Source organism: Mesoplodon densirostris, chromosome 2 (genome assembly GCF_025265405.1).
Source record: "Mesoplodon densirostris isolate mMesDen1 chromosome 2, mMesDen1 primary haplotype, whole genome shotgun sequence".
Taxonomy (NCBI): domain Eukaryota; kingdom Metazoa; phylum Chordata; class Mammalia; order Artiodactyla; family Ziphiidae; genus Mesoplodon; species Mesoplodon densirostris.
In genome coordinates, this window is record NC_082662.1 from 160101690 (window position 1) to 160123092 (window position 21403).

The window sequence follows — 21403 nt, forward strand, 5'->3', positions numbered from 1 at the left end:
TCATGAAAGAAGGGAGAACATCCAATTCATAAACAGAGAGAGATCAATACAGATGAGTGCCTGGAGTTTCTGTGGCACCTGTCCTTCCTGAAGTCTACTTGCTCATCCTTTCCTGGGTTCCCTCTATATTTATAATAAACCCCCACTGTACTTGAGCTACTATGTCTGGATTTCTGTTTCTTAAAATTTCTTAACTAAAAGAGAAGGAATTCCTAAATATATTAACTTATTTTTTTCTCTTAAGAATCAAAGGCACAGTTATTTTTCAGCCCATAGGATTTCATAAAAACGTCTACATGAAGACAATAAAAATAATTTTGTCCATTAATTCTTCATTCCTACTTTCCTTCAACAGATATTTCCTGTGTGTCTACAAGTTGACTAGGTATACAGTAGGACATGAAACAGACATGGCTTCTCTTTTCAGAAATGTATAATCTAGTAGAAGAGATAGGTATTTGAAAAGTAATACACAGTAAATAAATAAATAACCACCAACTACAGGGTGCTATCAGAGAAGGTAAAAGGATGCACTACTTAAGAATGGGTGATCAGGCAAAACTTCTTAGAGGAAGAAACATTTAAACTTAGATCTGAAGGAGTAAGCCAGGTAGAATGAAGAACACACTGTAGGCAGAAGGGAAAGGCTACACAAACATTTTCAACCTGAAAAGATCTTAAGTGTTTCAGAAACTAAAAGGCCAGGGTTGGATGTACAGTGAGTAAGGGGAAGACTGACCCAGGGACACCACTGTGGAGTAAGGAAGAGTAAGATTACAGACCAAGTGAAACAATTTAAGTTTTATTTAGTGGGAAATCACTGAAGCATTTTCAGCAGAGGAGTTACATGACCTGATCTGGGTTTTATGAAAATTTCTCTGGATGCTGTGGAGAATAATGGGATAAAAGAAGGCCAAGTGGTAAGATGAGTTAGGAGGTTACTGAATAGGACATGATACTGAGGAGAAGACACATTTTGCTTTCAAAACATATTTTGGAAGTGGACTTGATAAACCAGTGAGTACAATATTTTCCAAATATGTTCAACTGGAAATTGCTCAGAGATACATATATACATAGCATACATATAGACATACATGGGAAACGTATAGACATACATGGGAATGATAAACACTGAATGGTTCCTCTGAGGAAGGCAAAAGGCGGGAGGTGTGATCACGAAGAGATAATAATATACAAAGCTAATGTTGTTGGTATTGTTTTATTTCTTAACCAGAGAGGTAGACACAGGAGTTCATTGTATGTCTTTATGATTTTTTGGTATGTTTAATTTTTTTATTATTCTTTTTTAAATTTTTATTTTATATTGGAGTATAGTTGATTCACAATGTTGTGTTAGTTTTAAGGGTACAGCAAAGTAATTCAGTTATGCATAAACATATATCTACTCTTTTTCAGCTTCTTTTCCTATATAGGTTATACAGAATAGTGAGTAGACTTCCCTGTGTTATACAGTAGGTCCTTGTTGGTTATCTATTTTATATATAGTAGTGTGTGCATGTTAATCCCAAACTCCTAATTTATCCCTCCCCCCGCCACCTTTCCCCTTTGGTAACCATAAGTTTGTTTTCTATGTCTGTGGGTATGTTTTAAATATTTAATCATAAAAATAATAGACTATGTTTAGTTATTTTATTCAATCCATGTATATACAGTTTAACTGTTATGAGTGTTTCTGCAACCAAAAATACTATAAAGTAACTTTAGTTATTCCAATTTATGATGAACTGAAAGATTTTTATTGGAAAAAAATCTGTCACCCCACAACTTTAAGTCAGTGATCTTTGCTCTGATTATGAGAACTAAACACTCAACAACTAAATACTATGGGTTACTGAACAGGTTCAAGGTATATAAAGTCTTTGTGAGTCTTCACAGTAATGTGAGTCTGATTTTATTGAAGCAAAATACCACTTCTATTTTTAGCAGTAAATATGCAGTTGTATTTTAAAGTACTAGGTTTAACATGCTTATTCCCCCATTGATCATCTTTCATAATTATTCCACCCTCTATATTTCTTATTTAAAGACTGGCCTTAAATGTTCGCAGGGGCACCAAAACCTGCTTCTGGAAAAAACCTGCAGAGAATTTGTAATCCAAGCACTTCCAGAACAAAGCATGTAACAGTAACATTCCGCATTCACTCCACAGCACCATCTGTCTCCAAGATGCTCCCTGAAGCATGGAAGCTACACAACCAGCCATCCTTCCCTCTCACTACTACCTTAAATGAAAACATGTAATCAATAAAACTTACCCCAGATGCTCCATCAGCACATCCTGTTTTCTCTACCTTTGAAATCTGTCCAGAGTTCAACCACTTTTCCCCACCTCCACTGTCACTGCTTGGTCCAAACACCAGATTACCTCAACTGTCTCTAACTGGTCTCCCACTTCTCCCTTCAAATTCTCCCCACATCTTTTTTTCAACAATGCAACCTGAGTTCAGGATAAAACATATATCAGAGCATGTCATTCCTATACTCAACCTCACTAGTGGTTTCCCATCTCAGCCCAGTAAAACCTAAATTCTCTACTATGGTCAAAAGACCCTGTTAAGATCTGCCACATTTCTCTTCTTTCCTTTATCTTTCTCCATAGCATTTAACACCTCTGATATACTGTATATTCTACTTAGTCATGTGTTTATTGTCTGCCTTTTCCACAAGGATAAAAACTTAATGAGGGCAAGAGTTTTTTATCTGTTTTTTATTTACTGTTGTATCCCTGAACTTGAATGGTGCCAAGCATTAGCAGGAGTTCAATAAACGTTTGTTGAATAAATGAATATTCCTCTCAAAGTCACAGGAAGCACAGATAGTCGTTCTGCCATTTTTTAACTTGAGGTTTCTGCCTCTTTCTGTAATGTCAAAATTAACAAAAACACAAGAAAGAGCTGTTAAGACAACTGATGTGAGAACCATAAAGACCCTAGTAGGTAGGAAAGATATTAGCAGCCAGAAACGAGATTTTAGAGTTTTTTCTATTCCTGAGGATTTCTACTGATAAGTAAAACATTAAAATAGCCTCTACAGTATTTATTGGTTAGTCAAAGCATTTTTTCCTCTCTTGTAACCAATTACTATTCTTAAAGTTTTCAGAAAATTTTATGTTCTTAATCTTCCTTATATCAGCCCATTGTGATGTGCTTTAAATTCGATGTATTACTTGATAAAGGTATTAATGCTACTGTAGTAATCATAGTGCAATACATAAATGTATCAAACTAACATGTTGTGATACACTGTGATACAAGCTTACACAATGTTATATGTCAACTATATCTCAATTAAAAATTCAATGTATCACTATTTGAGGGAGGAAAATGGGGGCAAAGAGTAAAGATATTATACAATGAATCTATTCTTCAGATAACAGCTTTAGAAAACTGCTTTGAAAGGGGGATTATATTTGGTGGTATTTAATCAGATATCCCGTACTGTCATTTCTTTTCTCATCACCCTAAGAAGAAAGGAGAGGCAGGAAATATACTCCAATTTGAAGAGTCAATGATTTCCTTAAATTTCAAGAAATACCAAGTTACTATATAAAGCTGAATATATTTGATACTCTAAAACCTGAACTATCTGGGAAGAGTCAACTTTAAACACCAGCTGTCAGTTATCTTGTCAAGACTAAAAGAAACACTGTTTTCCTTATGTCTTTTGAAAGAAGGTGGAAGAAAAAACACTTTTGGAGGACTACTTGAATCACTATAGTCAATAAGAAATAGAATAAAACTTCTATTAAGGTCAACGGCTAAATTTTTGGTTTTAGCAAAGAGGCGCCTCAACTGGGGGGAAAACAAAGGTGGTTAGAAAGATAATAACAAACCAACAGCCAGTTAACCCTCTCTTAAGAATCCCTAAAGTTGGTTGTTAATTGAATAAATTGAGAAGCAACTAAAAGGACTATACAGGTGGATAGAGCAGAATGGAAGGTAATATTATTAAGTAAATATTTACTATGTAGCAGACAGAGTGCTAGACACTTTATATTCATAATTGCATTTAATCCTTAAAATAAACCCAGGAGCTAGGTATTGTTAGCTTCATTTTACAGAGAAAGAAACTAAGACATATATTGGCAAAGTAATGTGAAGAAAGTGATACAGGAAGGGTTAACTAAAAAGCCAAATAAATACCTTAACGCCAATGTTAAGCTGTCCCTATGTTGCTTCTTCTATAACTGAATACATTGCTGAATTTTCCACATCAGGGTAACTGCCCTCATATAAGCACAAAAGTGATTTGGGTCTTAGATCCAGCTCTTAGTTCCCATCTGTACGCAACTTCAGAGATTAAGTGAATGACTTCAATCACCAAATGAGATTCATTTTGCTCCATGTTCATGAACACTAATCTGATCTAGGACCTGCCATCTACCAAAAAAAAAAAAAAAAGAAAAGAAAACAAAAACTCTGCCCATGATCACAAGGAAGACTTTTACTGAACAAAAACAACACAAAAGGCAATGCTCAAAATACTTTGGAAAGCTGTTTGGTAGCATCTACAAAACCCTAGCTTACATATGCCCTAACCCAGAAATTTCACTCCTAGATGTTTACCCACTGAAATGCGTACACATGTTTACCAAAAGACAGGTTCAAGAATGTTCATAGCAACACTATTTATAATAGCCCTAATCGGGAAATGACCCAAACGTCCATCAACAATAGAATGGAAGAACAAATAAATTGTAGCATATTCACAAAATGGAACAAATAAACCACGCCTAGATGCACTATATGGATGAGTCTCACAAACATAATGATGAATGAAGAAGCTAGATGAAAAAGAGTTCATATTGTATGATGCCATTTATATAAAGTTCAAAACCAATTAACACTAATCTAGGTGTTAAAAGTCAGGATAGTGATCACTCTTCAGAGGAGTAGTGACTGAGGGGAGGAGGGCTTATGAAATGCAGATAATGTTCTCTTTCTTTTATCTAGGTACTTGGCTACATTAATGTGTTCGCTTTGTTAAAAATCAGCATGTTTTACACTAATTTTTGCACATTTTCTTTTATTCTGTTATATTTAAATAAAAGGTTCTTTAAAAACCAATGTTTTATTCTTGGGGGATTAACAGCATAGCATCTACACTGTAATTAATACTTTTAGCCTGCTTCTTATCCCTCCATATAAACAGAGACAGATAATAAACATAGGAGGCTTTGTCCTTTAAAAAGATTTTTTTTTTCATTTCAATTTTGGGCTAAATGTCAATTTACAGAGTTCCATTCATCTCAATATAAGAAAATGTATTTTCAACTCTAGTTTCAAATCCTGTTGCAATCCATCTTTACCAAACAAAAGGATTAACCCAAGTCACCGCATATTCAGCTTTAAGTAAATATTTTAAATAAAACTACAGATAACTAGCTTTTGATTCCAACTGCATTGTCAAAGTCTACTAAAATTCTTCCCTTTTCTGCTACTTAATTAACTTCATATTCTTAACCTCAGAATGAATGAAGAAATCCTTAAAAACATTTAACTTAGGAAAACATGAAATGAGGATATACTTTCTAAGAGTAAAATTTCAAGCTCAATGACTTTTTCATTTTGCAATAGGATCTTTGCGCAAAATATTCTGCAGACCAATACATTTTTTTGTTAGAATAATGAACTTTGAAAAATCAATATTTTTTCCATCTAAGAATTTCTAAGCCTTCCATTTGTAACTCAATATTAATTCATAACCATCAAGATTTAAATTGTTTTCTTTAAAAAGAGAGAATATGACAAAAACAAATACCTATGGATGATTCTATTTAAGACTATGTTTCCATTTCTTCTTTTGGAATATTTTATCACATATGAAAGAATAGCCTTGATATAAATATTTTATTAACCACAAGGAGGAAAGGGGCATAGAGAAAACACAGACAAGCAGGAAATAAAAGTTTATCTAAAAATTTCCTTTGCAAATTAATCCTCTGACAAAGATGACTTAGTGGAAAGAACAAATATCCTGAAGCACACTACAATACTGTTGCCAATAAACTTTATTTTGAAAGGCTATTTACTTTGTTGAGGGATGTTATCATTTATTTCCTTGGTTACCATGATGCTGTGATTACAACCTACTCCCTGTTTTGGAAAGCTATGCAACTTCCTTAAACAGCTGCAGAGTACAGGTTTAAGGGAAGAAAAAGTAACATCTATGATGCTCTTATTAATTTTAATGAGCATTAAGATCTTTCAAACACTGTGATTATGAATCGCAGCTGACAACTGATGAGAAGACTTATAAATTTACTTTTCTTTCCCCTACCATAAATGTTGCTAATTTTTTAAGCAACTGATATTAGAAATTCAAATATCTTCAAGATGAAATTTCCTGAGGAATTATGAATCTGGGTTCCAGAAGACCCGTGGACAGTGCTCCAATGTCAGGTATGGCACCATTGAGGTAGAGACAATTTTACAAAGTCACTATTCCAGTGTTACTACCTTACCAAAAGTGACCAAGAAATCCAATTTAACTGTTATGATTAAGCATATTAATTTCATTCTCTTTTCTATAATGAACACCACCGAACCAATCTACTCTGAAGTTAGATAATATCAGCAAAAAACATGAAGCAATGATAATAAGTATTTGCAAGCTCTTACTATATATAAAGATAAAACTGTTAAAATGTCATGCCCCCACTTTTTCCTATTTTTATAAATACCATGAAATACTGAACTCAGCTCAGTGTGCAATAAGTAAAACCTATAAATATTTATCAGAACTAACTTTTAGTATCACATTGTTTGAAGATTACAGAACTCAATGAATTTGGTTTTACTTTCAAAGAATATTAAACTAAATTAGAGGAGTCAGAACTGTTCACCACACCCATTTGGATAATCAGGCAAAGTAGAGTTTTTAGTACAAATGTCCAGTTTGCTTTATGCATACTGTGATCACACCATTTTGACTTTGAATAAGGTTTTAGCTCCTAATTTTGCATTCTTCCTTTAGGTTTAATTTAAGTAGGCATTTAAGGAACTAATCTGTAAGTAAGACAAATAGAATTAATGCGTCATCAGTCAGGTACTCTGGCTGTTATAATATTCAGAATTCGGGAACTTATTCTGTATCTCTCAGCAAGTCACTGAACTCTTCTTTATCAAAATATGTTACAAATGTTTTAAAATCTTACATGTTTACAAAATGCTCTGCACCCTTCATATGTTGTGCTTCTGCCAGCTAGAACCTTTGAAGAGCAAAACCCAGCTGTGCTTGCATATCAGATGGTTACTGCAGTAAGTAGGCTGAAAAGTAAGCTATGCTTTATATAGCTTATACATTTTTATCTTTTTTAACCTTATTTTATGATGAAATTTCTAGTTCCTGGGGTGATTAAAATGGTTAGACTTTTCTTCTAAGAAAGAAGAAACTTTGTGTTAAAAAATTAATATTGTAATATAAAACTGTCTAGATTATATTAAGTTTATACTTTTGATTACTCCAGCTTTTTACATTAAGAGTTATATTTTTATATACATTTATATTCCTAATAAAAAAGTTTTTCTTATCCAGCAACTTTTTCATCACTGCAAAGACAAACATTTTGATGGGCAGTATAAGATGTATGTGTGTGTAATATTACTTACATCTTTAAAAGAGTAAAGTAAATAAATACAGCCATCTAAGGAACTAAAAACAATAAAGGAAACAAATATAGATACCAAAGGAATTCTGCAAACTAATTTTTGAAATATTCTACTGTCTAAACATATAATTATATGATATAGAAGCTTTAGTTTATCACTTCTCAATTGTCTGGTAGGAGTCTCAAACAACACACAGGAAGAGATATGAATTGAGAATTTAATTACCATAAAGTTTTCATTTATATTCACTCTTGGAGTATAATTACATTACCATTAAAAACACCTGATTCTAATTTCACTTATTTAACTTTAAAGGTCCTTGGTATTAGTAATGCATAATTACACAGATATAGGCTTATTGTGAATTTAATGATACAAATTTAATTACCTCATTTTACTTTGTAGAAATTATATATGCCTAACATTTTCATTTCTCACAAATAATAAAATTACTATTAAAGTAATCTTTACTAAAAATTCAAATAGAACTTTTTGGTCAGTATTTATGGCTTAATGTTCTTTTTTAAGGTAAAAAGAAAATGAAGAAAATTGTTAATCGTGTTAAGTAGAAACTATTTTCTATTTTGACTTAAATATGAGAGATGGGAGTCACTCTACCTCACAAAGCAGTAAGTCAATGATGTGGAAGACCATGCAGAGTGGGAACTTGGCAGTAAAAAGAGTGAGAAACCACTGGGATGCATACATATGAGCTTCCAGGTTCAGATCAGAAAAATGGCCGTGCAGGTCCGGTAACTGCTCCTGAAAGTCAAAGTGGAAAATTGTGGAGGGAGGAACACTGAAGACGCCTCATTTCCTGCCACAACTGCGATTTATGACAAGCTTGCTATGATCACTCTCAATTTACTACAGCATTTGTTGACTTTTATATAACTACATAGAAGTGATGATAGAAGATGAGAACTGGGCATATGACAGAGAGAGAACAAGAAAGACGTGTTATGAACAAATAACAAAGATCAACTCTTGCTCACTTGACTGTTCCTGTTTCTTGGGAAATGCTTGCTCTGACAGAACACCTGTGGTCTAGTGAGTATCAGGACTCCACGGTCAAGTCACAGCACTCCATTCAGGGTTGAACTCCTAACTAGCCAAAAAAGAAATGTATCTTTTCTTTGAAGACCATTTAATATCAACATCATCTGGGTTCTATGATATTACTTCAGTACATTATGGTACTGAAGCCCAAAACATAACCGTACTTTTAACAATCTATCTTCAACATATTAAAAATTACAAAGTACAGAAATTGTACAAGTATATAATGTATAAAATTGGATGTCTCCTAGAAAAACCCTTTATGGGTTTTTCTGGAAAAAATACTGGGAAAAAGAGGAAAAAACCTCTTTTCCCCCGAGTTATACAAGTAAATGCTTTTCAAAAGCATGAAAGGCAAAGTATAAAGCATTAGCATAGCTATTCCCATAACTGAAAGACAAAGGCAAAGATATATAAAAGCCCACTTTAGTTTTGTTTTCATAAACAGACCACAGAAATAAAAAACCTCACTTTTTGTACAAGATGCTCTTTGAAAAACACCCCAATGTACCCATCAGGTACTTTTAATGGGGTATCGAAGTGGTCATTCAGTTAACAGACAGAAGTGCTAACAGAAAATGTATTTGGGTTTCTTCATAGTACCATGAACATGCTATTCATTTATCAGGTACTTTTATTTGACTCTCAAAGCTCTTAAGAATACTGACCTTTGAAAAAATATGAACTTTTTAAAATGAAAGGTAAATGAAAGATAAAAAATGTGAAGAATCCCAAAATTTACTTGGAAGAATGAAATCTCTAAAAAAGAGCCCATTGCTTTTACTGTCCATAGTTACCAGATTCTTCTACACAGTCTTTTTCCCCCTCAATGCCCATTTGTCATTGTGCTTACAGTTCTTTTGACATCCTCCTCCCCCTTTATTTCTTCTTCACGTTTCAGGTCTTCTATCCTCCTACATTCCCTTCTCCTAATACAGCTGTCCTTAACCTCACTGCAAACTCTCTGCCTTCCACTTCCCTGTTCTAGTCTTTGTCTCCTATTGGCTTCACTTCCCCCTTAGACACCTACTGATCTGCTGACAGGTCATGTCAATAAGCTCCTACCAGTATCCTCTACTGCCACATCCCAGTAACCTTCCTCCCCAACCACTTTACTTTTCCCCAATATGGAATCAATTCAATCATGTATTTTCTTCACATTTCTCTTGGATTCCCAATACCTCTTACAGAGAAAGCCATATAAATATGTTGCATAGACCCATTACAAATTTAAGATTTACAACCTCAGGTGGAATTTCAAAGCTACTCAGTAATTCCTTTAACAGCACTAGATAATAATTTTGTCCTTGCTCACAACCTTTTTTTATGACAGATATATAAAAGAATACCTATTTCTCATACATATAATTTACACATATACATTATGAAATAGTTAACAACATTGTGTGAGATCTGGAAATTACAGAGGAAAGAATTTAAAGTGTGTCCCTACACTACAATATTTTAGGTGGTTTTTAATTTCATCAATGTCTTTCTGTCTCTTTAAAGTGTTCTCTACATGTGGACCTAAATATGGTACTGGTGCTAATTAATACTAAGAAAAATCTTAAGTACTTCAGTTTTTATTATGTAAATATCTTCATTTATTTACAAATAATACTGGGAAATCTCTTTACTGACTTAATTCACCATATTTGCACTTCAAAGTGCATTAAGTTGAATATTTTAAATGGAAGACTATTTTTATAAATGGTCAAATAGTTAAATAAATATTTTATGATATTAAGACCACTGTAGATATTGGTCAGAAACCAAATCCATTTACCTTATCTGTAACTTTCCATTCGATTTTCATAAACCATTATTTTTCAATTTTATTGGACTTTTCCCTATAAGCCAACAAATCCCTGAGTGATAAAAGTTCCTAATGTTTATTTACCTGCATTAGTCTTTCCAGCTGATAGAATTTGCAGTGAAGATCTTCAAAGTTGTTTTTGTAGAGGTCTCGTAAACCATAGTCATACATGATTTTCACCAAAACACAGAATGCTTGTTCCTCTGGCATCTACAGGAAAACATATACATACAGAACATGACTGAGTGGCATTTGACCAGAATGTCAGAAACATTCCTTCATGTTATTAGTCCCCTGTTTTAGTGGTTGAAGGCCACTAATGAATGAAATTCTTCAGAGCCAGCTTTCTGCAGTGACATAGGTAAAATCTATGTTCCAAGTTTCAAGCTTCCCTACTTGAGATGAATTTCCCTCTTTTGCTAATTTTAATCACCTTGTCATTTACTCTTAAGCCATCTTAAAAATAGGTAATACAGACAGATGATGTAAAAAATCAAAACAATTTAAAAGTATATAAAGGTTTAAAAAAGTCTCACTCCTCTCTATCCCTATATCCACTAATCCCTGTATCTGTCCCCCCAACCTCTTTTGCATAATCTCATAACTACTCAATAATTTCTCATATATCCTGCCAGTGTTTCTTTATGCAAATAAAAGAATTACATTTCTTATTTTACTTTTTCCCTTTCCTGTATAAAAGATAGCATTCTAAATACATTGCTATGCACCTTGCTTTTCTCCCTCAATAATTTCCCAAAAGAGGGATTGCTGAGTCAAAGGATAAAATGCATTTTTAATTTTGATAGATAGTATGATACTGTCCTCCCAGAATCCTGATGTTGCTATTTTTCTCTCTATAAAAAGGTTTTCAGCTGTTTCAGAAGCTTATGAGCTTCTCTCGTTAAGATTTAAATGACAAATAAAGTCTGATATACCTTCACAGATATTTTTATCTGAACAGAGAATAAAATCTGAAATCAAAAGAACCGATCTCTAAATTATGGTATCAATGAGCTGAAAGAATTTAGAGAGGGACATATTCAATATTTTAGAATTTGTACCAAGCAAACAGAAAAAATTGTCCTTACTCAAGGTCCTAGGATGTAACTATTATGTAAACATTTACTTTAAATGTCACTTCTTTGAAAGTCTGACCTTGGCTGATTATGGTATTTGACACATTTGTTAGACCAACTTCCTGCCTGAATAATTGAATCAAGTAGAGTTCTGTTTACCCACTTAGAAATGTAACTGTTTATTTAAGTTCCTATACAAACTGACCACTTCTGTTTTCTACTATAAACCATGAAATATGTAAATTAGTTAAATAAAATCTCCTAAAGTTAAATAAGTACAGTTAGCTGTTGTCATTTTGCTTCTCTAAATATTTGCTTATTTCTTTTTTACCTATGAGTTGGGGGCCTTGGCTTTTAGCACAGCAGTTCAAGTTAGCAGACATTTTTCAGTTTTTATGCAGTTATTTAGAATGTAAGCACACTGTATTTTTTTTACCCCTTTAGCAATTCTGTCATTGAAGCTTCAAGTGACACTAATGTGCACATAAACAGTCTACAATACTTCTCTTACTACCAAGTTATAAGCCTCTTTGTCTTCTCCCTGATCTCTACTAAAATGGCTATACAAAAATGCTGCCCGTAAGATAACTATTACCAGCCCTAGAGAAACTAGTTCACTCAACCTTTCCCTCTTCCTAAGTAAGTGATGATTAGTTGAATATACAAGGTATAAAAGGGATTAACCTTTATTTCCTTGAATGTGGTGAGACCATTAAAACAAAAGTTTAAACACCCTTCAGCATTCATACATGCAGTCACTGAACATATAAGATGCATGTACTGTTCTAGGCCCTGGATACAGAGGTAAAAGTAGAGTGCCTTCCCAAAGGACAAGGAAATAGGCAACTCTACTTGAGTCTGATACAGACACAGAAGTTGTGGAGTAGGGGAGGATGGGGTGTGGAAGAGGAGTTAGATGTCACTACAGTTACAGTGCAAATAGGGGGATGGCCGGATATGAGCTTTATCAGGATAAACTATTTAAGAAAATGACAAATAGACATAAAGTTCTGCTTTGCTTTTAGATATGGAGCTTAAATTTATTCATATTCATTCATTCACACTCATTCTCTCTCCCTCTCTCCCCGCACCCATCTCTGTCTCTATCTCTTGGTCCCCTTCCCCTCTCCCTCCACCACCTTCCCCATTCAACTGTCTGTCTCTCACACGTATACAAACAATATATTTAATAAATGTTCTTTAAAAACAAAAGCATTTGAAAGTTTGAACTTGATCCCTAAAAATAAAACTGACAATCCCAGCCTATTTTTAAAAATATATCTATATTTTGGGTGTGGGGGGCAGCCTTGGAGTTAGTATCCTTCAGGTCTAGCGTCAGCAATATAGCCAAGGTTTTGATTTTTAGTTAGTTCATGTGTTACATGAAAACAGTAGACTAAACCTACAAAATACCAGTCCAGCTGAGTAGAATCAATACTGACTATCTGTGAAGACTAAGGTCAGATATAATAAGCTCTTATGGGATCTCAGATACTATCTCAACATGAAAGTGACTAAAAATGAATCCCTGTGAAAACAGAAAAAAGGTTGCTATCAAAATGAGTGAGAAAGTAATGGGAAATAGGTATAATCCTTTGGAAAGTGGAAATTCAACCTTCTCTTTCTGGTTTAAAGATGAAATGGGATCTATTTAGCATGTCTAATTAAGTTTCCCTTGGTATTTCTCTTTCTTCAATTAATGTATTCATTATTACTAGCAGCAAGCAGGGTGAGCACACAAAATGAGAAAAAATGTCAAAGATATTAAAAATGAGAATACCAGGGCTTCCCTGGTGGCGCAGTGGTTGAGAGTCCGCCTGCCGATGCAGGGGACGCGGGTTTGTGCCCCAGTCTGGGAAGATCCCACATGCCGCGGAGCGGCTGGGCCCGTGAGCCATGGCCGCTGAGCCTGCACGTCCGGAGCCTGTGCTCCGCAACGGGAGAGGCCACAACAGTGAGAAGCCCGCGTGCCACAAAAAAAAAAAAAAAAAAAAAAAAAAATTAGAATACCTAAAAATATATAAAATATAGCTAAACAACAAATACCAATTGACATTTACACCACAGAGAAAAAAGGAAGTTCACACATAGACTTATAATGGTGTTTTGCTTTGAAGGATAAGACAATGCATGTTTTTGAAATATACCTCAGTGAAGTGTCAATAACAGGGAGTGAAGGCTGAGCCTAGATTGATGATATTGTAAAACATAAGATATATGATAAAAACATACTTTGGAAATTATAAACAATAATCACTGGTGGCTACTAATGACTTCAATGATGGCAGAAAAACTTACAACAATAAATTATAGCTTTGTTAATGCAAATAAATATAATACTAATAATTATAATAATAAGTTGGGTAACAGGGACCTAGCTGTAGCGTTAGCAGTAGTTGGCCATTACCATAACTCATCAAATATAGAAAATAAATAAACTGGAGCTGAGAAGCAATGCTCAACAACATACCATTATATGCTACTTCCATCAGATAAAACAGACATAAACAGACTAAAAAGTACAGATAACAGTAAAATGTGGCAAAATAATTAGTATTTACCACTTTCTGTTTTTAATATATGTAATTATACATTTATATTGTTTAATTTTTCCCAGCTTTATTGAGATATAATTGACATACAACATTGTGTAAGTTTAAGGTGTACAAAGTGATGATTTTACTTATTTATATATACATATATCACCTCACATAGTTAACGATTTTTGTTTTTTATGGTGAGAATTTTTGTCTTTTTTGTGGTAAACAATTTTCAAATATACAATATAGTATTGTCACCTACAGTTACTATGCTGTACATTACATCCCCTGAACTTATTAATTTAATAACTGGAAGTTTGTACTCTTTCACCACACTCACCCATTTCCCACATCTCCCACACCTGGCGACCATCAACCTCCGCTTTGTCTTTGTTTTTTTTTTTAAATCTTGTGGCCACGCCACAGGGCATGTGGGATCTTAGTTCTCCTACCATGGAGCGAACCCATGCCCCCTGCAGTGGAAGCGTGCAGTCAACCATTGGACCACCAGGGAAGTCCCAACAAACGTTTTTCGTTTCCACATATAAGTGAGATCATACATGTCTTTCTCTGACTGACTTACTTCACTTAGCATAAAGCCCTCAAGGTTCATCCATGTTGTCACAAATAACAGAATTTCCTTTTTTATGGCTGAATAGTATTCCCCTATATGTATATACCACATTTTCTTTATCCATCCATCACTCAATAGACACTTAGATTGTTTCCATGTGTTCACTATTGCAACTAATGCTGCAATGAACATGGGGTGAAGACATCTTTTTGAGTTAGTGTCTTTGTTTCCTTTGGATAAATACTCAGAAGTGGAACTACTGGATCAAATGGTAGTTCTATTTTTGACTCTTTGAGGAACCTCCATACTGTTTTCCACAGTAGCTGCACCAATTCACATTCCCACCAACAGTGCACAAGGGATCCCTGTTCTCCATATCCACCCAACACTTGTTAATTCTTGTCTTTTTGATGATAGCTATTCTAACAGGTGTAAGGTGATATTTTGTTGTGGTTTTAATTTGCACTTCACTAATGATTGGTGATATTGAGCACTTTTTCATGTACCTGATGGCCATCTGTATGTCCAGAAAAAAAGTGTTCAACCTTTCACCATTGAGTATGTTAGCTGCTGGCTTGTCATATATGGCCTTTATTATGTTGAGGCACGTGTCATCTATACCCAGTATGTTGACAGCTTTTCTCACGCATGGATGTTGAATTTTGTCAAATGTTTTTCTGCATCTATTGAGATGATTATATGATTTTTATCTTTCATTTTATTAATGTGATACATAACTTTTATGACTTGCATATGTCGAACCATCCTTGCATCCCAGGGATGAATCCCATTTGATCATGGAATATGATCCTTTTAATGTGTTGTTCAATTTAGTTTGCCAGTATTTTGTTGAGAACTTTTTTTTTTTTTTTCCTTTTTGCGGTATGCGGGCCTCTCACTGTTGTGGCCTCTCCCGTTGCGGAGCACAGGCTCCGGATGCGCAGGCCCAGCGGCCATGGCTCACGGGCCCAGCCGCTCCGCGGCATATGGGATCCTCCCAGATCGGGGCACGAACTCGTATCCCCTGCATCGGCAGGCGGACTCTCAACCACTGCGCCACCAGGGAGGCCCTTGGTGAGAACTTTTGATCTACATTCATCAGGGATATTGGCTTACAGTTTTCTTTTCTTGTAGTATCCTCCTCTGGTTTTGGTATCAGGGTAAAGCTTGCCTTGTAAAATAAGTTTGGGAGTTTTCCCTCCTTTTCAATTTTTCTGGAAGAGTTTGAGAAAGATTGGCACTAATGCTTCTTAAAATGTTTGGTTTTAATGTTTGGTAGTATGCACCAGTGAAACCATCTGGTCCCAGGCTTTTATCTGTTGGGGGAGTTTTGATTCTTGACTTAATCTCCTTACTTGTTACTGGTCTATTCAGATTTTCTATTTCTTGAGTCTTGTGTGTTTCTAGAAATTTACTCATTTTTTCTAGGTTATCCAATTTGTTGGTGTATAATTTTTCACAGTAGTCTCTTATGATCCTTTGTATTTCTGAGGTATCAGCTGTAATGTCTCCTCTTTTTAAATAATTTTATTTATTTGCACCCTCTTTTTTTTTCAGTTAATCTAGCTAAAAGTATATAATTTTGTTATCTTTTCAAAGAATCAACTCTTAGTTTTGTCAATCTTTCCCATTGTTTTTCTATTCTCTATTTTATTTATTTGTCTTATAGTCTTTATTATTTCCTTCCTTCTACTAACTTTGGGCTTAGTCTGTACTACTTTTTCCAGTTCCTTGAGGTGTAAAGTTAGGTTGTTCATTTGAGATATTTCTCTTTGCCTGATGTATGCATTTATCACTATAAAATTCCCTCTTAGTACTCCTTTTGCTGCATCCTATAAGTTTTGATATGTTGTGTTTCTATTTTCACTTATCTCAAGATTTTTTTTTTTCTGCAATACGTGGGCCTCTCACTGTTGTGGCCTCTCCCGTTGCGGAGCACAGGCTCTGGTTGCGCAGGCTCAGCGGCCATGGCTCACGGGCCCAGCCGCTCTGCGGCATGTGGGATCTTCCCGGACCAGGGCATGAACCCACGTTGCCTGCATTGGCAGGTGGACTCTCAACCACTGCGCCACCAGGGAAGCCCAAGATATATGTTTTTTAATTTCTCTTTTTTCATCCATTGTATGTTCAGGTGTGTGTTTTTAATTTGCACACATTTGTGAATTTTCCAGCTTTCATCCTGTTATTAGCTTCTAGTTTCATAACACTGTGGTTGTAAAAGATACTTTATATAACTTCTATCTCAAATTTGTTGAGACTTTTTCTGTGACCTAACATATGATCTAGCCTAGAAAATGTTCCATGTGTGCTTGAGAAGAATGTGTTGCTGCTGGTAGATGGACTGTTCTATGTATATCTGTTAGGTCTATTTGGTCTACAGTACTGCTAAAATCTGCTGTTTCCTTATTGATTCTCTGCCTGGATGATCTATCCATTGTTGAGAGTTGGGTACCGAAGTACCCAAATATTACTGTATTGCTATTTATTTCTTCTTTCAGTCCTGTTTCTATTTGCTTTATATATTTAGGTGCTCTGAACATACAGGTGAGTGCATACAAATTTTATAATTTGTTATATCTTCTTGATGGTTTGACTCCTTTATCATTATATGACTTTCTTCTTCTGTTTTGAACATTTTTTCCTTAAAGTCTATTTTGTCTGATATAAGCATATAGCTACCTCTACTTTCTTTTGGTTATCACTTACTTGAAATATCTTTTTCTACCCCTTCACTCTCAGTCTATGTGTGTCCTTAAAGCTAAAGTGAGGCTCTTTAGGCAGTATACCAATGGATCCTGTTTCTTTTTTTCCTCTGTCCAGTCAGCCATTCCATGTCTCTTGATTAAATAATTTATCCATTTAAAGTATTACTGATAGATAAGGACTCACTATTAACATTTTGTTAATTGTGTTCTTTTGTGTAAATCCTTTGCTCCTTGCTTCCTTTCTTACAGTCTTCCTTCGTGATTTGATGATTCTTTGTAATGGTATGCTTTGATTCTCTTTTCTTTTGTGAATCTACTGTCAGTTTTTGCTTTATGGTTAACAAGAGTCTTACATAATACATCTTATAGTTATAACATCCTATTTTAAGTTGATAACAACTTAACTTTGATAGCATACAAAAGCTTCATACTTTTATTTCTTCCCACCTCACACTTTAAGTTACTGATGTTACAATTTACATCTTTTTTATATATATTGTGATAAAAATTGCTGTAGTTGAAGTTTTTTTTAATACACTTGTTTTGTAACTTTTTAAAAAGAGTCGTAAATGAATTATGTACTACCATTATGTATTAGAGAATCTGACTTTAACTATGTATTTACCATTACCAGTGAATTTTAAACATTCATGTTTTTATGATGTTAATCAGCATCCTTTTATTTCAGCTTGAAGAATGCCCTTTAGTATTTCTTGAAAGGCAGGTCTAGTGATGATGAACTCCCTCAGCTTTTGTTTGGGAAAGTCTTTATCTCTATTTCATTTACGAAGGACAGCTTTACCAGGTATAGTATTCTTGGTTGACAGTTTTTTTCTTTCACTATTTTGAATATATCATCCCACTCCTTCCTGGCCTACAGTGTTTCTGTTGAGAAACTAAATAGTCTTTTGTTTGGGAAAGTCTTTATCTCTATTTCATTTACGAAGGACAGCTTTACCAGGTATAGTATTCTTGGTTGACAGTTTTTTTCTTTCACTATTTTGAATATATCATCCCACTCCTTCCTGGCCTACAATGTTTCTGTTGAGAAACTAAATAGTCTTATGACTCTGTAAATAGTCTTATATGTGACGAGTAGCTTTTCTCTTGCTGCACTCAAAATTCTTTGTCTTCAATTTCTGGCAATTTAAATATAATGTGTCTTGGTGCAGCCCTTTTCAGATTCTAACCATTGAGGTCTTTCGGGCCTCATAAATCTGGAAGTTCATTCTCCCCCTAAGTTTGGGAAGTTTTCATCCATTATTGCTTTAAATAGATTTTCTGTCCCTTTCTCTTTCTCTTTTATTTCTAGGATTCCCATAATGTATACATTGTTTAATTTGATAGTATCCGATAAGTTTTTCTCCACTTTTTTTCTTTTTGTTCCTCGGACTTGTAATTTCAAATGACCTACCTTCTAGTTCACTAATTCTTTCTTATGTTTGGTTGAGTGTGTTGTAGCTCTCTATTGAAGTCATCAGTTCTGTCACTGTATTTTTCAGATCTAGGACTTCTATCTGTTTGACATTTCTATTGTTTTGTTGAACTTCTTTTTTTCATCATTGCTTTCCTAACTTCCTTTAGTTGTCTGTGTGTCCTTGTAGTTCACCAAACTTCTTTCAGAGGATTATTCTGAATTCTCTGTCAGATAGTTCATAGATCTCTATTTCTTTAGAGTCAGTTATTTGATCTTTGTTAGTTTCCTTTGGTAATGTCATGTTTACCTGATTCTGCATGATCCTTGATCCTCTGCATTGCTATCTGCACACTTGAGTAAGCAGTCTCCCTCTTACAGACATTACAGGTTTGCTGTGGCATGGAAAGACCTTCACCAGTTAGCTCAGTTTGGAATAATGCTGGTAGCATCCATGGGAAAAAGCAGGACTTGATCTCAAAGTCTTTAGTTGGGGGAGGCCACTGTTCATGCTCTGAGGTTGGGGTAGGGAGTGGTGGTGACACTGGGTTGGCTCTGTGGTTAGGTGGGCCTGCTGGCTGGGATCCCCATACAAGCAGGGCCATTGGGTGAACTCGCTGATTGGGTGGGGCTGCTGGCTGTGCTCCATGGTCAGATTGGCCACTAGCGGGGCTCTGCAATCACCTCTGTCATTGGCAAGTTCACAGGCTATGTTCACAGGCTATGTTCATAGGCAAGTTCATAGACAAGTTCACAGGTTATGTTCCCTGGCAGGGTGGCACCACTGGGTAGACTCTACAATTAGGAAGATCTATGGCCTGAGTTCTGCAATAGCTCCTGGTTGGATGAGGTATCAGGTTGTGCTCCCCACCAGATGGTGCCACTGGCCGGACTCTGTTTAGGTGGGGCCATAGGCTGTGCTTCGAAGTTGGGCAGGACCACAGGCTTGGCTTCATGATCAGAGAGGCTGTTGGCTGTGTTCCACTGTTGGGCAAGATAACAGAATGGGCTCTCTGATCAAGAAGGGCTTCTAGCTATATCACACAGCTGGGTGGGGCTAAAGACTTCACTGTGTGGTCAGGTAGGGTTACTATCCAGGCTCCTTGACTAGATGAGGCTGCAGGCTGTGTTTAGCAATTAGGCAGGATTGTAGGCTAGGCTTCATGGCTTGATGGTACTATAGGCTGGGCTCTGAGGCTGCCCAGGGTGACTCTTCAGGCTACCTGGTTATGCAGGGGCAGAGGCTATGCCTAACAGTTGGGCAGGGCTGCTGCCTTGGCTCTCTGACTGAGCAGGGCTGTAAGATGGGATCTGCAGCTGCTCTGGTTCTCTGGACAAACTTCCTAGAAGGTCAGGACTGAAGCCTAAACTGGCAATTGTGTGCGGCCTATGAATTTGCTTCCCTGCCTGGGCAGGGCAGTAGAACAGGTTCTATAGCCATTATGGCCCACTGACAGAGGATGTAAATTCAGCAGAACTGCCAACCAATTCCTCTGGCCAGATGAGGTCACTGGCTTGGCTCTGCACATGGGCAGAGCTATAGGCTGGGACTTCTCCTTGAGTGCCATTGCAAGCAGGGATGTGGTCTGCCAAGATTTCAGCATTGGTTGTTGTAAGCCCCACCTCCTTCTCTGTCTCTATCTGATCTCTAGAGCACAAGCCCCACAGATTCCCCTAGTGATCTCTATGAGGTGAGACCAAAGTAGGCATCCTGGGAAGCATTTTGCAATGCTGGGGGAGCTGGATGTCCACCTTGGGCTCTCACCTTGGGATGTTGTAAGGATAAGTGAGATGTATGTGAGACACAACGTAGGCATGTGGTAGGTGACCAATAAATGTAGATTTCCCTTTTCTTTCCCTCCTTGAACACAGAGACTATGTCTTACACATCAACAACTACCATAGTGCTTTATACACAGATACTCAAAAGAATATCAAGGCTCCCCTTGGAGTTAAGGCACACGAGCTTAGGGTGAATGGCTGGGGTGGCATATACTATGTAGCATAGCTATGTCTTTGAAACTTTACTGATCTTTTAAGGCTGATCATAAATGGCACTTAGAACATGAAGTCTCTGTTATTCACTTTAACCTGATGAGATCTCTGCTTTCTTTGAATCCCAAAGCTCTTTGTGGCATGTAGTATAGTAATTTGTATGCCCCTACTAACCTCTGGACATTGCTTTAACTTTGTAAATTTTCCCCCAAAACTCTTAGCACAGAGAGTTAAATAAATAGCAAGTATTCGATACTTATTTAAGATAATTTTAGCAAAACTCTGAATACATCTGCCTTTATCAATGAAGGCATGTCACTCACACAGGGCAATCTGTTGGCAACTGTGAAGGTAAGAGCCAACAAAAATGTAGAAGGAAAGGATTGGTGTGAAAGTGGAAGCAAGGTGCAGCCAAATGTAAATATATTAGTACTTGATTTCTTTTAATATTACAAATGCTAAACATAAGAAATTTTTGTATTATCTGTATTTTGTATTGGCTATTAAGCTTGTCCCTCAATTAACATAAAAAATCAATCAAGATCTGATAATCAATACCTAGCTGTACTATCAAACCTCACTAGTGTAAG

At 35.7% G+C, this 21403-nt stretch overlaps 1 protein-coding gene across 4 annotated transcripts in view; it reads right to left on the reverse strand.

Moving 5' to 3' along the window:
* The window catches only part of RABGAP1L (RAB GTPase activating protein 1 like), a 694034-nt gene that overhangs the window by 223846 nt on the left and 448785 nt on the right, over positions 1-21403 (reverse strand). For all 4 annotated transcript variants that reach the window (XM_060091226.1, XM_060091224.1, XM_060091223.1 and 1 more), the window contains 2 exons: positions 10594-10719; positions 8253-8396 (listed from right to left, as the gene is read on the reverse strand). In XM_060091226.1, coding sequence (XP_059947209.1) covers positions 8253-8396; positions 10594-10719 — 270 coding nt within the window. The remainder of the gene's footprint in view (positions 1-8252; positions 8397-10593; positions 10720-21403) is intronic.